Genomic DNA, 20,896 nt, shown 5'->3' on the forward strand with positions numbered 1-20,896 from the left:
TAATATTTACATATTTCAGTTTTAACAGTAATTATATATATATGACAAAAAACTGTTGGCTTCCAAGTTTTACTACATTAAAAAATGTACATAGCTATTATAAATGGAAGATCTGGCTGACTAAGTATACAACACATTTTAAAAATAAACTTGCCCGAAATATTTTCAAATTTAATTCAAATAATCTCATAAAATTAACTTTGACACTAAACTTGTTAAAACAACCACTATGCTCTCTACACGATTATAGCTGTACTCGGATCGACAGTTCAGAATTGAGATCATAGACAATAGATGTCACCAGATGTGAAGGCGTGACATATTGGGTTAGTTTTAATGTATCTATTTCTTTTTATCTTGCACTTTGCATCCAATAGTCTGGCCTATGGTCTGGCACGTAAAGGAAAAGTCTACGTCTATATATCTCTATCTCAGCGAGAAAACTCCTGGGTTAAATAACAAATAACACTGAAAGTTCCCGTGACTGCATTTTTTTCATTGTGCATCTTCAATCTTCATCTTTGCATTTAAACGGTGATATTTTTGGGGTGTTGAAGGTGTGAATCAAATTTTCTAAAAGCGATGGCACCCTATAAAATTGTTATGGTTCGTCATGGTGAATCAGAATGGAATGAAAAAAACCTTTTCTGTGGATGGTTTGATGCCAATTTGAGCGAAAAAGGTAAATAGAATAATTACTGTACATTTTGTCCTTGTATGACCTTTCCACCTAACCTAGCTTAAATTGACTGAAGAATATTTTTCCAAGGGATGTAGCTGCTTAGGAAAAAAGTATAGCATTGATAAAATTATTCCACACAGTTATATGGCAATGAATTTCGTATGTTATCAGAAATAAATGAGTTATCGCAATATTTCTTGTAATGTTTCAATTTTGAACCCTTTTATTTATTATAATTAGCATTTGTTTTTTTTATTATTTAAAGGGAAACAAGAAGCGTTGAGTGCTGGCAAAGCATTGAAAGATTCAGGTTACCAGTTCGACATAGCGTACACTTCAGTTCTAACAAGGGCTCAAGAAACCCTTAAATCCATCTTAAACGAGATTGGTCAATCTAACCTTCAAACCGTTAAAACATGGAGGCTAAATGAAAGGCATTACGGTGGCTTGACAGGTCTAAACAAAGCAGAAACTGCTGCCAAGTATGGTGACGATCAAGTAGCTATTTGGCGCCGTAGCTTCGACGTTCCTCCACCACCAATGGAACCTGATCATCCCTATTATGACACCATTGTAAAGGACTCTCGCTATGCTGATGGTCCATCTCCAGACCAATTTCCAAAATTTGAATCTCTAAAACTGACCATTGAACGTACACTGCCATTCTGGAATGAAACTATCGTTCCGCAAATTAAAGCTGGGAAAAAGATTTTAATCGCAGCTCATGGCAACAGTCTGCGCGGTATTGTCAAGCATCTTGATCGTAAGTAGTAGAACATTGAACTGTTGTTTAAAATAAATTTCTAATCCCGTTTTTTGAATTTTTAGAATTAACCGACGATCAAATCATGAAACTTAATTTACCAACTGGTATTCCATTTGTTTATACTTTGGATGAGAATCTCAAACCAATCGAGAGTTTACAGTTCTTGGGTGATCCTGAAACTGTCAAAAAAGCCATGGAAGCCGTCGCAGCACAAGGCAAAGCCAAATAAAATCACGACAAATTCTATTAAAATTTCCATTATTAATTTATGCTTTAATTATTTTAAATAAGTTATTAATAAAGTTACAATGAATCATGTAATAGTATTGAAGAAATATAACTGAATTACAGTGCACATCGTTTCTTTTATTTAGACATTAGCAGTAAAGGTTTTATAAATTTTTTGAAATCCCTCCAAAATCTTTAAAAACTGTTTAATATTCTATTTTCTCCAGTTTAACATTTATCAGTCATTATTTCCTTCACGGAAATAGTCTAAATCATCAGGCGCATAGATATAGGGGACGGTGGTGGGCATGGCCCTCTCTAGAGAGCCTGGTACCCTCCTGAGAAAAAAAAATGATCCAATATGTTTTTGGTCGGACTAGCTGGCTGACCAGCTGATCCCCTTAAGGCCTACTCCAAGCAAAAATCATACCTACACGCTCATGCAAATAATAATACTTTGTATTATACAGGGTATCCCGAAATTAATGCAACAAAATTTGGTCATAGATTCTTAAGACAAATTTAGGGGACCCGTATTTTTTCTTTTTGCCAAGTAGCCCCCTCTTTTGGAGTTACAGCCCTCTGAAATCTGCCCCTAAGAATAGTCTTTTTTATATCTCGGAACACTGTTGTACGAGAATCACTAAATTTGGTACACAGGGGTTTTATGAGATATGGAATCTGATAGTACTACGCTTTTTGGCGGAGAACACTCGTTAAGACATTTTTTCGTGGGCTCCATTGTCTGGAACCAAAAAAATTTATCCGCAAATTTGAATTTCTTAAAAATTATTGCTTAGCTAGAAAGCCACTGAATTTAGAAACTTTTTTGTCCCTTGATATTTTTTTCGTAAAACGCAACGTTTTTGAGTAAAATGGCGATTCGTGATGTGTTTGATCACATTTTGACATTTTATGAAAAGAGGATCAAGAGATAAAAAAGTTTCTAAATTTAATGGCTTTCTAGCGGACTAATAATTTTTAAGAAATTTAAATATGCCCACGAAAAGTTGTCTTAAGGGGTTCCCCTCCAAAAAGCGCAGCACCATCAGATTCCACATGTCATAAAAACCCTGTGTACCAAATTTAGTGATTCTTGTACAACAGAGTTCTGAGATATAAAAAAAATTATACTTAGGGGCGAATTTCAGGAGGCTGTAACTCTGAAAGAAGGGGCCACTTGGCAAAAATAAAAAATACGGGTCCCTTAAATTTGTCTTAAGAATCTATGACCAAATTTTGTTGCAATAATTTCAGGACACCCTGTGTTATTCGATAGAGTGGACTGTATAAACTCTTGTGCTGATGTGATTAATTTTCTTTATTTCCTGAAGGTTGTACAACTGCACAAATAAATTAATAGAATTTAGAACATGTCATCATTTTATTTTATTTTTCAACAACAACATTTTTGTTTTTGTTGCTCTGCAACCGTCTCTATACAACTTAGATTATATAAAATATATTAACATACAAAATACTTCACCACCCTGTATGTCGAAAATGGTCATTGATCATAAAATTTATAAAATCAGGCTGATAACTATTAGACCAAGAAATAAAGGTGAAAAATCATCGAGAAATTGTGAAAACTACTAGGCGTGATTATATTGTTAGAAAGTCTTGGGAATGATAATACAAGAGGCGTCTCATCTCGTGGGTCATGAAAAAAGTATAGCGTCATTGTTTTTTTTATCAACAAATATGTCAAAAATTCGTCATTTTTCGTTCTACGCGTTATTGTAAAAAAACTATTAATCATAAAAAATGTTCAATAGACGATTTAATCTAGAGAAACTCATCTTTAAAATGAGACTATAAGTTAAAATTGCTATATAAACAAAAAATTTATTGCAAAATTAAATGGAAAAAGTGCTTTTTCTTTAATTGTTAATAATTTTTTAAATAATTAATAAAATCTTATCTAATTTTACCAAAATGTGTTTTTATATCTTTCAGAGATGTGCAAAAGATGGGCTCAATTGGTCAAATAGTTTTTGCAAAATTCCATTTATTTAGCCCATTTTTGCAAAAAAGGCCCATTTTAAAATGACTATTCCGGGGGCAGGGTTTTGACTAAAACATTCTTTTTGGGCCCATTTTCTTCGAAAGAAGTATCCTCTAGTTAAAAAAAAATAAATTTTTTTCAAATTTAGTTGTATATAATTTTTAACAAATAAAAGGCACTTTTTTCCCTAATAAAGAAATAAAATAACTCCGCGGTTCTTAACTTTTGAAAGAAGTTATATACACCTCGATATAGCTTATTTCTACCCTTGTAAAACCACTCCCTACCCCCGAAAAATGAATTTTTTGAAAAATAGACAATAGTTCTCAATAAAAAAAAATGTCAAAATAATAATTGTGACATTTTTTTCAAAATTAATTTAACTCCCTCAACCCTCAAATTGAAGTTGAAATTTATAATGAATTTTAAAAATAAATTTCTACTGTCAGTATCTATGGAAATATTTTATATATTTTTATACTAATAAATATAATTAATTAATAATTTTACAAAATAATTCATCCTTTAATCAATATACAAAATATATGAAAAAATAAAAAATAATAAAAATATAGATTTTTTTTGGGGGTTGAGGGGATTAAATAAATTTTGAAGGGCTAAAATAATTTTGACAATATTTTTTTATTGAGAACTATTGTCTAAAACATTTCAAATTAAAAAAAAAAATGCAAAAAAAATTTTTCAAAAAATTCATTTTTAGGGCACTCCGTTTAACTTTGCAATAAATTTTAACTTATAAAGTCTCATTTTAAAGATGAGTTTATCTAGATCAAATCGTCTGTTGAACATTTTTTGCTAAGATTAATAGCTTTTTTACAATAACGCATAGAACGAAAAATAACGAATTTTTGACCTATTTGTTGATAAAAAACAATGCCGCTATACTTTTTTCATGAGTCACGAGATGAGACGCCGCTTGTATTATCATTCCCAAGACTTTCCAACAATAAAATCACGCCTATAATAATAAATTTCAATATGTTTCCTTTCCTGGTCTATATGGGAATTTGTCAGTTACCCGCAACTTGTTGTTTATATCAAACGACATTTTCTAATGATGTTATAACAATCCAATTGTACTGCAAATATATTATTAGAACTATTTATTTACAGCCATACAATTATAAGGTTTATTTATCATTTTGGTGTTTAATTTATACAGGGTGTAATACAGTAATTTTAAGTAGATAATATATTTTTGGAAATCTCAAAGATAAAGTAATGAAGTTCAGATCTAAATGAAGATGTTGAAGATTAATTGTTGATACTGGATTTGTTTTAGCCTGGCCAACATTGAGGCAATGCTGAATTGAAGCAATTTTAAATAATTTTTACACTATGAAAATTGAGGATGAAATATAATATGATATTAATAATTTTCATGACAAAAAGGGCAATCACTTTGACAAAAAAAAAAACATTTATAAATATAAAATTCATTTGATAAATTATAAATTACTATATTTATAAAACAAAACAACTAAAAATCAACCAACAGATTCTATTTATTTGAAAAATATTTTTTTTCTATTTTCTAAATTTATACTCTTGATTACTTGGTACTTTTGGTCTGGAGCTCGATATTGATGAAAACCAAAATCACTATAGCTTTTACGAAACATCATGTGTAACTTGCCACTATATGACAAAACGTTTCAGCTTTCAATAAAATTATTTAATATGTACCTTTCACAACGAAAAACATACTTATTTTGTTGTAATCTGCATCAGGTTAAAAATGAAAGCTGCAACATAGAAAAACACCCTGTATACAGTGTAACCCATTGAAACCGGGACACCTACATAAAATTTTTATTTACAGGGCGATTTTAACCAACTTTATTTTGAATTGTAAAGGGGAGAAAAGTGTACTTTAAGACCAAGTGTCATCCTCTTTATACAAAAACCAAGGCCTACTAGATCATTTTTTTTGGACGGTAAAAATTGAAAAAACCATATTAGCGATTTTTTAGAAAAAATCTGAGTACACCACTGGATTAAGTGCTCCTTAAAATGGGCCTATACCAAATTTCATTATAAAATATTGCATATTGATAATTCTGTGGCAAAATTGAAAATCACATTATGATTTGTTTTCGTCTGACGAAGCAAGCCATGGAATAAAACGTCCTCTTACTGAATGGCCGCCAAGATCCCCTGACTTAACGCCACACAACATTTTCCTATGGGGTATCCTTAAGCAAAACGTGTATAAGTCAAGACCACAGTCGGTAGAAAAATTACATGCTAGAATAACTGAAGCATGTGCAAATCTTACCCCAGAACAACTGAGAAAAGTAACCATGAACATAGGAAAAAGGTATGATAAGTGCCTTGAAATAAACGGAGGATTGGTGGAGATAATAACAAGAATTTAATTAATAATTCTTCTCTTCTGAAACTTCAATAATTTTGTTAAATATTGTTATGAACAAAAATAGTTACCTATTGTCTTTTATTTTTGAAGTTTTATTCCATGAATTGCTTCGTCAGACGAAAAAAATTCATGACAATGTGATTTTCTATTTTGTCACAGAATTATTAATATGCAATATTTTTTTATGAAATTTGGTATAGGCCCATTTTAAGGGGCACATAATCCAGTGATGTACTCAGATTTTTTCCAAAAAAATTGCTAATATGGTTTCTTCAATTTTTACCAAAAATGATCTGGTAGGCCTTGGTTTTTGTATAAAGAGGATGAGACTTGGGCCTAAAGTACACTTTTCTCCCCTCTACAATTCAAAATAAAGTTGGTCAAAATTGCCCTGTAAATAAAAATTTTATGAGGGTGTCTCCGTTTCAAATGGGTCACACTGTATGTATTTTCAGTATTTCTTTGATAAAGTTTTTCATACACAATATTTAAAGGATTTCTGTTCATAATTTGTCAGAAGTTGTTCAGGACAATTAATTTTAATTATCAGAAGAAATACTGCACAGATGTGCACATTCAGTAAACATCGATTTGAAATTATTCTAATTACTCATTCCATTATCGAAATTTTGAAGAAAACTCTGCCTCGCTACGAAGCAGTTGAAAATATGGATAGTACTAAATCGTGATATGGAAAAACCCTTCCTAGTACAATTCTTGCTTTTCGAAATGTAATATCAAATGAGACAATATTGTCTGTTTAAAAATTTTATTGAATATAAAGAACAAAACATGCTGATTTAATATTTCCGAAACTAATTTTGAATATTGCTTTTTCTCTATAACAACATTGAGCGGCACAGTGCTAATACCAAAATAAAATAACTCTGTGGCTTATGTATAATCATAATATTGTTTTACAATAAAGAATACAATCTATACAAAGGCTTATCCTAATAATAGCAATAAATAATATAAAAAATTCTCATATGCTCTTAAAATTAACTATTAGCTAATAAAGGTAGAAAAATTCGGATTGTAGTATTAGAATAGTTGCCCCTTGTTACGATGTTCACAAGAAATACATCTAGATAAAAACCAACTTTAAAACTAAAAAACCAATAAAATTCAACTCTATATAAAATTGACATTTGTTTCATACGAGAACACAGCCTATTAACTTTTATATTTACAATCCAGAAATCACAAAACTGGTTAACAACATTCTAACAAACGTTTGTAAAATCATTTTGTCACTACAAAAATAAAGGATTTATTTGACCAGTCAAGACCACCGTGACTGGTCATTTTCGTGTGAACATCTTAATAAAACGGAGGAGGTTCGACTGAAAACCGTCACCCTAAAAATTCAAAAAATAAAAACATATATATACATTTAAATACATCTTGAGCATAATCTTAACAAAATGTAGTTTAATAATTATCCTTTAACAATACGTTAGACCTATCTAATAACTGTACAACAAAACTTTTATAATATACATTCAACTAAGCCAGAACCGCATTTAGGCCATCCGAGATAACACCTAACCACATTTCCGTTCTATCAGTCGGTTTTCAAAAATGTCAATTTGAAGTTTTCTAATTTTGAATAAAAATTATTAGATCATGCGTTTTATAAACAAAAATCATATTTTTTTTTATTTCATATGCCACAGGTAAATTTTATAACCGTAACAACAACTCTATTATATTCACCTGTGTTTTATGTACTATATTACATCTTATTGTCTGGCGTCAGTTCTTTATTTTTACATTTTGAATATCGTTTCAGAGCTCGCTAGAGACTTACATTAGAGTGGAGATCTGCATATATTTAAAATGTACAACATGCCAAACATTTGAACACAACTATTTAAATTTGTACCACCAAAACTAAATTAAATATATTAACTATAAAAGTTATCACGCTGTTGGTATATGGGCAATGGAGTTAAAGGTGAAGAATCTTCTTCCTCGGTGCTCACCTGATGGAGTTGTAGAGGCAACTTTGCCAGTGCTTTAACTAAATTAAAATTAAAATTTCTATATGTCCGGTTCTCAACTTCATTAAAAAATCTCAAACAACTGCAACGTCGAATAACTGACAAGTTTTGTTAATCGATAACAAAGAAACTAAAAAAATCTACCTAGTCAAGATGTAAATTGAAATGAATAAATAAGAGTTGCATTTAAAGTGTTATCTAAATAATTGTAAAAAGTCATTATTTACTAACGCTCAGATAATATAAACTAAGTTTGAAAATGAAGAAAGCACAAAAAAATTAAACAAATTACATTAATGATTCCCAAAGTCTATACTCTGGGACAAAACTAAAAACCACTGTAAAAGGTCTTTATTAACGTACAGGGTGTTTACAAGCAAAAAAATTTAAACATATTCTGTTTTAAACTGTTGAAGTTAAAAGGACCAACATGTATTCATCGTGATACAAGATACATATTGCCACCTGGAATTATAACTAATTAGTATCACAAGCTCCTTAAATGAGTAATATAAATCTGGCAGCATTACGCATACATACTTCTGTGCCACAACATTTTGTCTACATTTACAGTATATCTACAAATCGATGGTTACTGTAATAATGTGCCATAATTGTAATAATGTAATAACAAAAGTGACACCCATTATTACAATTTTACCCATTCTAGACTTAATATCAAAATACAAGAAACAACTGATTTTAATACGAGCAGAAATAAAAAATAGCCCAATAAAACATTCAGACTATTAATATTCGGTGATGTTAGGTATTAAAAAAATTCAAGTCCAAGTGAACTTTGCTGAATAGTAACAGTTGGCAACAGTGTCACTAGGTTAAGTCAGCAGTACTTAAACAATTATATGAATATTTTTTTCTGTGAATTTCTAGACTTAAAACCTGTAATTGTCCAAGTGCTCATAAACATCCTGTATACTATTATAAATATCCTTATTGAATATAATTTACAATCCTTACTAAAAGATTTCTACATTTTTTGAAGTATGTCATGATTAGAAAACTTTTGTGACTATTGATTCAGATAACACAGGCCCACAATTTTTAGAACCAGAGACCGGATTTAGTGTACTCGAAGGATTTTGATGCGCTGATTTAATCCGAGCTCAGAATTGGCCCATCACCCTAGGTTTTCGATATTCTAACCTGAAAGTGCAAAAATTGCGGTTTTTTCGCTATATTCGGGATCAGATTACAATGTAAATTAATTTTTTTTTCTAAAATCGTGTTAAACCATCTCAAAGTACCACTCTTACTCTTCTAAGCGCACTTCTATTTTTTTTAAAATCTTTTTTTTTCCATAGAGATAAGATAGATTGAAGATTAGTACTTCAGCAATTTTGATTTGATGGAAATAAACAAAATTTATCCTTGCGTTGCAGGTTATTGCGTATTTAGGTTTACCTGTCGTGGGTTTAGTGTCGCAGGATATAGCTTACTTAGATTTATCTGTTGCGGGTTTAGCACTCGCAGGTTATTGCGCATTTAGGTTAACCTGTCGTGGGTTTAACCCTCGCTGGTTATTGCGCATTTAGGTTCACTTGTCATAGGTTGTAGTGTTTTATGATGAACCTATCATGAGCTTAGCATGCGAATGTAACGGCGTGTGTACACAGAAGTATCTGCTTCATTTAATAGTGTTTTCACAATTTTAGGTTAGATAATCTTGAAATATTGAGGTTATGGAGCAGGTTCGTAAGTGTTTTCAAATTCAGCGACTCAAGAAATATATAAATACTCATATCTCACTTTTGGATAAATTTTGTTTATTTCCATGTTGTAACGAAATCGCTGAAATACTAAACTTCAATCTATTATATCTCTATGGAAAAAAAAGGTTTTAAAAAAATCGAAGTGCCCTTGGAAGCGTAAGAGTGATACTTTGAGATGGTTTAATGAGATTTTAGAAAAAAAATTTATTCACGTTGTAATCTGACCTCGAATATAGCAAAAAACCGCGATTTTTGCAGTTTTCGGTTAGAATATCTCGAGAACCTAGGGTGATGGGCCAATTCTGAGCTCAGATTCATAATCAGCGTACCAAAATCCTTCGGGTACACTAGATCCGGTCTCTGGTTCTGGACTTTCGTAAAATTTTGTCGGCCTATGTACTTATAGGATGTTCTTTACTAGGTAGATGATTTCCAAATTTCTTTAGAAAACTTCCATTGAATTAGTTACTCGAGTGGTGAAATTAGTTATAAAAATAAAAACTAGAAAATTGTGCATATTAGATCATTCGTTATTTTTTACTCAATTATTATTACAATACTTGTTTAATAAAGTTATGTTTAACAAGTCAAATTCAGTATTAACTCTAAACAAAACAGGCTAAACACAACACGTACCATCTTCACTATTAGTGATTTGAGATTTTTTCTGTGATAAACTGTCTAAAACAATACATACGAACATTAAAATAGATATTCATGTCCTTATTTATAATATACTAAATATAAAAAAGAAAAAATATTTTTTGTGGGGTTATTTAACTTTATTTTATGGTGTAAATGAGGTTATGAATGTGAAATTATTTAAAGCAAAAAAAAATATTTTTTCAGCCGTGAACGCAGTGGAAAAAATAAATAAATGCACACACCTTAACTAGAGCAAGCACGACTACTCATACTATAATTTCTCGTCTGCAGAGTTGGTACCTACGAAAATAAAAATAAAAAACAAAATAAAAAAAATGCAAACTAATAAAGTGAATGCCATGCTGTTTATATTTTATGAATATGAACAATGTGAAATTTTACCTGCGACAATTTTACTCATTTCCATAACTTGTTTGGCAAGAATTTGATTGAGATGCAACAAATGTTCCCGCTGTTTTTTTTCTTCAATCATTTTCGTAGTCGCCTTATTCGTTATACTGTTAGCTGTATTATCAGCTTGCTTATCCTCGGCTGAAAAATGCATATACCAATGCTTTAGTATGAAAACATGGTATCTCAGATTTCGGTTGGAAAACATGCTATCCCAAATTAAGCTTGGAATACATGCTAGCTCAGATCTTCAAGTAAAAACATGCTATCTCAGTTGAAACCCTGCATTTATAATAAACTTATAATAATATATTTTTCAAAAAGTAAGGAATATTTATGTTCAGGTACACTGTTTATTTTATTTTTTCATTCATCATTTTTCAATTAATTTTGTTAAGTTACTGTTATAAACGACAAAATTGTTAATTAAAAAAATAGAATAATATGCAGTATGCTGCAACATGTACATTACTCGGCATTTTTTGAAATAACAAATTATAAAAAAAATAGTGTATATCTCTTAATATACAGGGTATAACGTAAAGGTTGGGAATAATTAATAATATAAAAAATTCTCATATGCTCTTAAAATTAACTATTATAACGTAAAGGTTGGGAATAAATTAAACGGTGAATTTTTTATTTTAAAAAATAAATATTTGTCATATAAAATTATGCTCTAGGGGATTTCTTTTCCAAGCTACAGGGCGCTAAAAAATTTTAAAAAATTTAGTTTTTTAATATCATTTTCAATGCAAAAATCTTTTTTCAATGCCTATTTGACCATGTTTGGTGGCTGAGTCAAAGCATACTTCATAATGTTTTTGTTATTTTTATTTTCCTATGTTAGCAGTGGGAAAAAATGGTATTTACAAAAGTTTTATTTACGCAAAAATCACAAGAGCTAGAAATAAAACGTAAGAGGGTAACTTTGTTTAAAATAAAAAGTGGATCATAAAAAATAAAAAAATATTAAAAAAATGTTTTTACCAGTGGCGTACCACAATTTTCTTTGAGAAACCTTACGGTACAATTCGTACGCACGCCAATGAGCAACTTACAATGTCAATCTTTTTCCTGTTACTAGGGGATTATCAAATTAAGCTAAGCCTAAAATTTTGTTTCATTATCTTATAATGTTCGAATGTTATTGGAGAAAAACTAAATTTTTTGAAACTTTTTAGCACCCTGTAGCTTGGAAAATTAAACCCGTAGAGCATAACTTCATATGACAAAAAATATTTTTTAAATAAAAAAATACATCCTTTAATTTATTTCCAACCTTTACGTTACACCCAGTATAAAAATGTTTGTTATTACAAAAAATTATTCGATTTTTTTTTCACACAAGTTTGCTTTGATATCAAAATTAATAGCGAACTCTTATCTGATTTATAGTCGCTACTCTTGATACACTTATTTTTCTTTTTCACAAAATCTGGGATGCACAATTTATTCTGAAAATAATTTTGTATGCCTAATGCAGACTAAGGAGACTGCAATAAAAAGAATTATATAGTGGACCAGGCTAGGTCCCAAACTCCGGGTCCGAATCGTTCTTACTGCACCTCAATAAAAACACGGTAACCGCGTCCTTGCATAGACTTCGGAAATGAAATGCAGGTATGCGACACTTTTATTACCGGTACTTTATGATCTGCTGATGATAAACATGTGTGCATGGGGAACCGCGGAAGTCTGCACGTGCATATCATATGCGTCCGTCGCATCGATATATACACATCATTCAACTTTATACTCTGGTTATTATGTTAACTCTATTAATAAAAGTAAGAGTAGTGACTATGAATCAGGTAAGAGTGCGCTATTCATTTTTATATATTAAGGTATACACTATTCTTTTTATAATTTGTTATTTCAAAAAACGTCGAGTAATGTACGTGTTGCAGCATACTGTATATTATTCTATTTTTTTTAATTCAGAATTTTATCTTTATTACAGTAAGTTAACAAAATTAATTGAAAAATGTTAAATAAAAAAAATAAAATAAACAGTGTACCTGAACATAAATATTCCTTACTTTATGAAAAATATATTATATAAGTTTATTATAAATGCATGGTTTCGATCACTCAATGTGCCAACTTAAATTTCTAGTCACACTGAGATAGCATGTTTTTTAACCGAAATCTGAGATAGCATGTTTTCATACTAAAGTGTTGACATATAGAAATATTAAAATAAACATAAAAGGAACTTACTTGAATTCAGGTTAGCCGAACTGCTACTGATAAGAGCAGTATCGGAAAGCATTTTCTTGATCGATTCTACCTTCCTCAGCCTATACTCTTGTTCTTCCGCCGATAACTGTGGTAACTGTTCAGGTATGTACCGTTCAGGTATGCTAATCTTATTTGGGGTGCCCAGAATATTATCTATGGTGTTTTCGTTATACTTGAGTTCTTTATTGCTTAGGGTGGATCGGACGACATCGGGTGCGTCGATTCTCTGCCGTAGCGCCCTCTCCATGTCCATGTCATCCCTGGCTCTTCGACTGTTCATTATCATTTTGTTGAAAGCATTGCTGTCAGTCGGAAGCTGATGTAAGCTCTTCATTATCAGGTTGTTATGTGGCGCCGTGTAGTGTCTACGTTTTTCTTTAGGAATGGCACGTCTGTTGTTATGTTTTGGTGTATCTTGAATAGACATTTCGGTGATTATCTGACGCGCGGCTTCGCTTTTGAATATCGGGGATAATTCGGGTGATTTATCCGTGCTAACGTCCGTACTAGATGTGGTCCTTCCGTCTGAGCACTGCGGCAAATTTGGACTGGAGATCGAGTTCTGCCTGCTTAGCAAGTCAGTTTTGGGTTCCTCGTAGCTTGGCGAAGCTAGATTGGTGGCACTTTGGATCTTTTGAACGGGCGTAGGCCTGAAAAGGATACTGGAATTTTGGGAAGAATCATCTTCCTCCATAACCGTGTCCCATTTACCCGTGGTAGTTTTTTCTCTATCTCTCTGTCGTCTTTCCGATTCTCGTTTCACTATGCGTACTGTTTTAATTTCCTGTTTCTCTTGAGGTATATTGGAGTTCAAGGAAGTGTTATCACTTGTCGAATCGCTAGATCTTGTACTACGATTATAGAAGTCGGAGTCGCCAAGTTTCATATCCGTGTTTATGTAAAGGGGAGTGGAAGGGTTTGTACTTATTGAATTATCCCATAATTCACCATGGTCGACGATGTTCATTGTATCCAAATCAGTCTCACGCCATAGTGAAGTAATTTTTTTCTTACACTGACTACTTTGTACTGAACTGGGGGATGACTTCTGTTGTGGTATGTTGTTCGATCTGTCCGTAAGTTGTCGTACTTGTATACTCAGTTCTTGACGTTGCTTCTGAAGGTCTCCAATTTTCTTTTGTACTCTCTGCAAATCGGATTCTAACATGGCGCTGTTTCCTACTGCACACGTCAAACTGTCGCCTAAAATCAACGAATTATTATAAAACAAAAATGTTGGGATATAAAACAAATAATGTCGTACCAGCATTAGAAAATTGTTGTGAACTCCTCTGCTGTCTAGAAGTTTGCAACTTTTGTTTCAGAACTAGAAGTTCCTGTTCTAACCTAGCATTTCCAGCGACTGTTTCTTCTAGTTTTTTTGAATTTTGTGCTAACATCAAGTGCACTCTGCTCAGTTCGTTTTCCAACATAATTTGTTGCTTCCTTGCTTGTTCTATCTCGGCCGGATCGTTAAACCCTTTAGAAAGGCGATGTCTTAATCCGCCTAAGGCCCTTTCAATGTCCTCTTTATCCTGTTGAAGGTTCTGCAAAGTGCCCGATTCTTCATGTATCAACCGATCCAACTGGTAGAGTTGCTGCACTTTTTCTTGCAGGTGGAAGTGGTTCGGATTCAATCTGTTCCATTCACGTTTTTCTTCTGCTAAAAGCCTACGCTCTTGAATCTGTTGGTTAAATTCCAAACGATCGCGAATATAAGGAGTTAAATTGGTTCTATCTGTCGGGACGCGGTATAAAGAACCAAGTTTTACCATATTGTCTACTAAATTTACCAACGGTTTCCCCTTTTCATACTAAAAAGAATGTATTCAGTTATTTCATGTCATTCAAAGAGTTCATAAGTACGCACCTGTTTTTCTAGTTCCAACAAATGTTGTTTAATTTGTTCTAATTTTTGCAAATTTTCCATTCTTCTAGCCTGATCCATCATATGCAATTGTGCCTAAATAAACATATTTATAATGATAAAATTGTTTAAGAGATCGACTATAAAAAATTTAACAATAAAAGAATCAACTACAAATAGTTGCATTGCATTTGCGGAACCAGATATAAATATAATATAAGCTATAGGCATTTAAATGATTACTTAAAGATACCCAAGCACCAAGTAGTCTATTTGTTAGTAGGCCTGAAAATTTAGTATTTATTTCTTGTAAAGTCATTTAAAATCTATTTCAAATCAACAAAATTTCGTTTTCTCATCCATTAAAGTGATATAAATGTTGTTGATCTGAGACATTTTAAAAATGAATTCACTATAAGCGATTAAAGGTACCAAACCTGTATCGTGTCAATTTCATTGTAACAATTTTCAATCGCTTGTACAGTTTGCGCACTTTGTCTGCGCAATTGAATTAACAACAAAACTAATTCCTCATGTGTTCTACCAAGTAACTCGCCAGCAGACACATTCATTTTATCGTTTACAGGCCAATTTTCCTGATGAAGACAACAAATTTAAAAAATTAAATTAAAACAAAAAAACAGTAGTCAAAGAAAAACTAGATTTGTGAGAAAAATAAGTAAAGATATAATCAGTACTAAAAATACGTAATGCTTTTTAACTAGTTTTTCTCCTTATTAAAATGGATTCAATATTTACTAACTTTTCTAGAAGTAATTTGATGAGTCACTTCAGGGGGTATATCATGCTGTCCTGGGTAGTAATTCTGAGGATTCGAGGGACTAGAAGTAAAACAAGAAAATAGCAAAACGTTTGAAAAATTGCCAGTGCCACTTACCCAAACTGCTCTATTTCATTATTTCTGCTTAAATTGGTGACAGATTTTGATTCCATAGGTGGCTGATTCGATGGCCATACTTTTTTAGTAGACATCGATCTTGGAAATGTGTCTCTCATGTTCAATTGAGATACATCTCGAGGGTTTATCGATATCGAACCTGAGGCTGTGATTTAAATTGTGTAATTAAATGAACAGGCATAAAATAATATTTTAGTGGTTTTTGATTTATAATGGAAAATAACAATTAACCGCTGAAGAAAAAAGTTGCCATAAAAATAAAAATTCGCAGTATTTTAACTCGGTTAAGTCTATAAAGAGAAACAAAAATTTATTCTTTTATATAAAAGACAATTTTTGCATCATTTAAAAAGTAATTATGAATTTTTGTACATTTCTTTGGAGTCACTCCGATTTCTGTTGAACCTATGTTTTAATAAAACCATATTTACATAAAACAGTAAATTGCAAATAAATAAAATCTTTTCCCAACACTTTTAAATTAGAGTGATTAATAACACATATTGTTTATCCTCCAATCACTGACAACTTAATATACACAGTAGGGTGGCTAAAAAAAAAACGAATATTTTTTTTTGTGTCTCTTGTGAAAATATGTTAGTTTATCATGTTTTAAGAGCCCCCTTATAAAATCAGCTGGAAAAAAATTTTTTTAGAGGTCGCTCAAGATTTTTAAAAATTTCCAAAATCGTCAACAATTTTTTTTTATTATTTTTTTCTCGTTATTTTATGATTTTCTAGGTTGAAAAAAAATCTCGATTCTGAAAATTTCAAATCGATATTTTAATTTCTAATGGTCACTCATTATTTTAACTTTAAATGTAGTGTACCTAAAATGTTTTCGAGTGACCTCTAAAAATAAATATCAAAGAACTAATAATTTTTTTTATTGAATTTGATGGACAAAATAATAGAAATAAATCACGAGACACTTAAAAAATTTCTCGAGGGAAATTTTATGACCGCACTGCGAGTATCAAATATTTATAATTTTATAATTTTTTAAAATTTAAGTGTCGTAATTTATTTCTATTCTTTTGTTCATCAAATTCAATAAAAAAAATATATTAGTTCGTTGATATTTATTTTTACAGGTCGCTCGGAAACAGGTACACTACTTTGAAAGTTAAAATAATTATGAGTGACCTTTAGAAATTAAAATATCGATTTGAAATTTTCAGAATCGAGATTTTTTTCAACCTAGAAAATGATAAAATAACGAAAAAAAATTTAAAAAATTATTCAATTTTTAACATATTTTCACAAGACAAAAAAAATGTTTGTTTTTTTTGGGCCACCCTAATAGACAGTCTGCTCCATTAAAAACCAGTACACTTAACTTTTTGAATGTACGATTCAAATAAATTTGTTTTATATACAGTGTGCCATTTAACTCTTCCGCTGCCATATCTCCGAAATGAGGAAATTTATTTTAGTTTCGAAAATTGTGGTTGTTAGATCCCTCGAATAGCTTCAAATTGTAGTTAGAATTGTTAGTTCAAATCTTTCTGTAGATGGCGTGGCGATACTAAAAAATTTTTTGTTCCTTGTAACATGGAAATACAGTCAATCTGAAAGATCGTTAAATTTTGAGTAATTTTTGTAATATCAAGTTCTATGAAATATCAAAAAAATAATTAGACCAGCATATTTGGCATCCCTAAAAACCCCGGAATATTAAATTTCATAAAAATATTTTGCAAAGCTTGGAAATTTTTGTAAAAATTCTATTTAAAAAATTTTATTTTGTCGCTCTGTATCTCGAAAACAAGAGGAGATAGACATATAGTTTATAAGACAAAAAATTCTTATTTTTTGTCTTACTATCACCCCCTGTATTTACAGGAGGTCTTTCTGAAACACCCTGTATATAAAAAATAGATATCATTATTATCATGTGTCTCAAAACAAATCCTGATTATTAATGCACCAAACTGTATTTTAGGTGTGACAAATCTCTGCTATAAACATAATTCAATTTTAAAAGTGACAGTATAGAGGCAAACATCATACACATTGTACATTATTTACAGTATTTTACAAAACCCTAGGAAAAAAGTGATATGTACCTGCTTCTTGTGTGTTGCTATTTTCAGTTGGATCACAATTCCCCTCACCTAATTCTACCACCAAGTTATTACCTTCTTGTACCTGTACAGCCGTTGTTGTGGATAATTGATCATCGGATGGTGCACTTGATAGCAAATCCCACTGTCTCAGCTTTTCCCTATCAATTATAAAACTACCCTCTTTTTTAATCTCATTCTTACTACTCTTCGTTTCTTTGTTTTCCTGTTCTTTTTGATGCTTATCTTGCTTGAAAAAATTGTCATTTACGTAAGTCACGTCTCGACTTATACCTCTAGATGACTTTTTTTGTTTCTTCTTCACCTCTCCTATGCTATCCAAGTCTTCCATTGACTTTGTATGTCTTTGACTGGCTGACCTTAACCTTTCTCTCCATATCGAATCCTCTTCCCACAAATAACTACCTTCTGATGTGACTTGATGCCTTTCGATGTTCTCCGATTCACTCTCTGCCACAACATCATTATCTATAGTTTCGCTTAGGACATTTTCAAGCAATCCTTCTAAAGAATGTGACCTACGCACTGATGTATCATCTTCTGTGTTAAATTTATCATTTTTCCTCATCGGATACAGATTTCTAGTTTCTGGTGTTGCCAAATCAGAAATCTTTTGTCTTTTCAGTGTGTCCGATTCATATATATTTTTTTTGTCAATACTACCAGATTTATCCGTTAAATTTAGGAAATCCACAGATACAGATCTAGCTTCTGCAGCTAACTTAAAAGTATCTTTTTCCATATCGCATTCAATACTAGCATTCGATGAATTTCTTATATGACTATTACATTTTATAGGGTTCATTATTCGAGTAATATCACGTTTGCTGCCATTCATTGCACCTCTTTGATTGTTAAGTGTTAACATTGAGCCGCTTTCTGTATTTGTTGTATTGACGGACAAATCAGAGTAGTAGTATGGCGCAGCAGATTGGCTGAAGGACGAATTTGCTGATTTGTCCCTTCGATCTGACATGTATAAAGATGAGGTGGACATTACATCTTGCTCTACGACAGGAGTAGAACAATTAGAATTGTGCAGTAGGCTGCTTATTTCCGCAGAAGTAGAAGCACTGCTCTCTGATCGACCTATTTGTAGAAATTCAGCATTGGCTTGTATATCGTTTGTTTCTTTTATGGCACTTTGCGATATAACAGGACTAGCCATTGCAGGACGAGGAGTTTTAGCAACAGGAATTACTGATTTACCCTTTGGGTAACTTGAAATGAAGAAATTTTCGTAATCATGATACTCTATATGAGAAACACTTTCTTCATTGCTTGCTAAGCTAGTATTACTGACTAGCAAATCATTTAAATTATCATTACTGAATGTACCATCCAGAGATTCTAATTCGTTGCAAAATTCTTCAGACACTGGTCGTCTTTTCAACATGTTTTCATAGTCTACTAATCTTGCTATACGAATTTCTACATCTGAGTCGCTGTTATGTGACAATCTACTGTCATATCGAAGTTCAGTGTCTATATTTGCACTACATACAGAGGAAACATCACTTTTATTGTTTGAAAAGAAACTTTCTTTTTTAACATCCAACGACTGCGTACTACCTTTTCCAAATTTAGTAGCACATTTTGAATTCTTGTTAGCGCTGTTGAAGAACTGATCCGAGTTTCTATTAACCTGTAACCTAGCCAGTAAATTATAACGATACGATTCATCCTTCTTCGATTTATCCTGAACCGTAAAGTTAAAATCTTGTATGTTTTCTAGGTCGTCTAGTGGAGGAGGTGAAGATGGTATGGGAGGAGGGGATACTAATTCACTGTCAGAACTGTCCTGGAATTCTGGAGCGGTTCTACTAATTCCAAGATAATAAGAAGCAGGTCTAAATGTATCGGACAAGCTAAACCTAGGTTGGTTTGGTGTATCTAAAGAGTTCAAATCTTTTGAAGCTTCATCGTCAGCATCCGAACTGTCTGATTTGCTAGCACCAGCCTTTTTACTTTTCGATGCCATTAAAATATCAGGTAAACCTTTACAGTCTTTATCAGTTTTCTGATCAGGCGTTTTGAGTTCCATATAAACAGGTTCTAGTCTTCCCTCATTAAAACACACCATCTCATAAGGTTGTTGCTCTATTAAGTCATTATTAGCCAAAGTAGATCCTAAAAGGGAAGCATCTGCATTTTGAGTCATTTCCACATAGTGATTTTCGTCCGTTTCTAAATCATTAAATATGACAGTGGCATCGCTGTTGGTACTACTTCTAGGACCTAAAACACTCTTCTTTGGGGTCATCGTCATATAGTTTTCTTCTATTACCGAGTCTATGTCGATTGCATCATCAGATTTTTCTTCAGTTGTGTCCTCGTTGGCTTCTTCTGTCTTTGTCTCAAATTCGGCTAAGATGGATTTGACAAGTGCACCATTACTTTTGATTTCGGTAATAATAGGGCTCTGTTCAAACTTATCGAAGTACTCAGATTTTAAGCTAGAGACATGTGCAAGATTGGAAGACTCTTTGTTAAACTGTTTAAGAGGTTTGGTGAATGTGCTATCTTCAGAATCTTTGCAAGGTTCATCCTCAGGCAGTTGGAAGATATTTGTGTAAGGTGTGTCATGCATAAAGTCAGAGTGCATTAATGGCTTATCAGGTTCCTTGAAGGTATTAAATACAGTGGTAGAAGTGGTATGTGCAGGTGTAGGTGACTCGGAATTATTCGGAAATGTGTCCAAGGTCCGTCCTGCCTGGGAGTGCACACTTTCCTTGCTTCTCTCCTCATTTTCTGAACCAACCATAAAAAATTTTACAAATTTTACATCAGAAAGGCCTCTTTCCAAATTAGTTAATCTGTTAGTAGAAATATGAAAGTTAAGTAGTTACGAACCGGAAGTGTTAGTTACAGAATGTCTGAGACCCAAGTTTCTCCAGGCAGGAAG

The 20,896-nt window shown here is 31.9% G+C and overlaps 2 protein-coding genes across 4 annotated transcripts in view; one reads left to right on the forward strand and one right to left on the reverse strand.

Annotated features, from left to right (window-relative positions):
• Positions 1-381: 381 nt before the first annotated feature.
• LOC108908889 (phosphoglycerate mutase 1) lies at positions 382-1,803 on the forward strand. The gene is made up of 3 exons (XM_018713068.2): positions 382-682; positions 948-1,445; positions 1,511-1,803. Exons 1-3 carry the CDS (start codon positions 583-585, stop codon positions 1,675-1,677), a joined length of 765 nt encoding a protein of 254 aa, XP_018568584.1. The 5' UTR covers positions 382-582; the 3' UTR covers positions 1,678-1,803.
• A 5,034-nt stretch (positions 1,804-6,837) lies between these two features.
• LOC108909240 overlaps positions 6,838-20,896 on the reverse strand; it is a 31,342-nt gene continuing 17,283 nt past the window's right edge. Inside the window, exons 6-15 of one of the 3 annotated variants that reach the window (XM_018713514.1) lie at positions 17,974-20,742; positions 15,884-16,049; positions 15,749-15,827; positions 15,423-15,581; positions 14,989-15,081; positions 14,383-14,932; positions 13,098-14,321; positions 10,866-11,015; positions 10,706-10,763; positions 8,019-8,108 (exon numbers count right to left, since the gene is read on the reverse strand). In XM_018713514.1, the coding sequence (XP_018569030.1) occupies positions 10,735-10,763; positions 10,866-11,015; positions 13,098-14,321; positions 14,383-14,932; positions 14,989-15,081; positions 15,423-15,581; positions 15,749-15,827; positions 15,884-16,049; positions 17,974-20,742 (5,219 nt within the window). In that variant the 3' untranslated portion in view covers positions 8,019-8,108; positions 10,706-10,734. Of the gene's footprint in view, positions 8,109-10,705; positions 10,764-10,865; positions 11,016-13,097; positions 14,322-14,382; positions 14,933-14,988; positions 15,082-15,422; positions 15,582-15,748; positions 15,828-15,883; positions 16,050-17,973; positions 20,743-20,896 lie in introns of all 3 variants that reach the window. The other 2 variants (XM_018713506.1, XM_018713521.1) reach the window with 2 other exon arrangements.

The sequence above is a fragment of the Anoplophora glabripennis genome, unplaced genomic scaffold, assembly GCF_000390285.2.
Source record: "Anoplophora glabripennis isolate ALB-LARVAE unplaced genomic scaffold, Agla_2.0 scaffold9, whole genome shotgun sequence".
NCBI lineage: Eukaryota > Metazoa > Arthropoda > Insecta > Coleoptera > Cerambycidae > Anoplophora > Anoplophora glabripennis.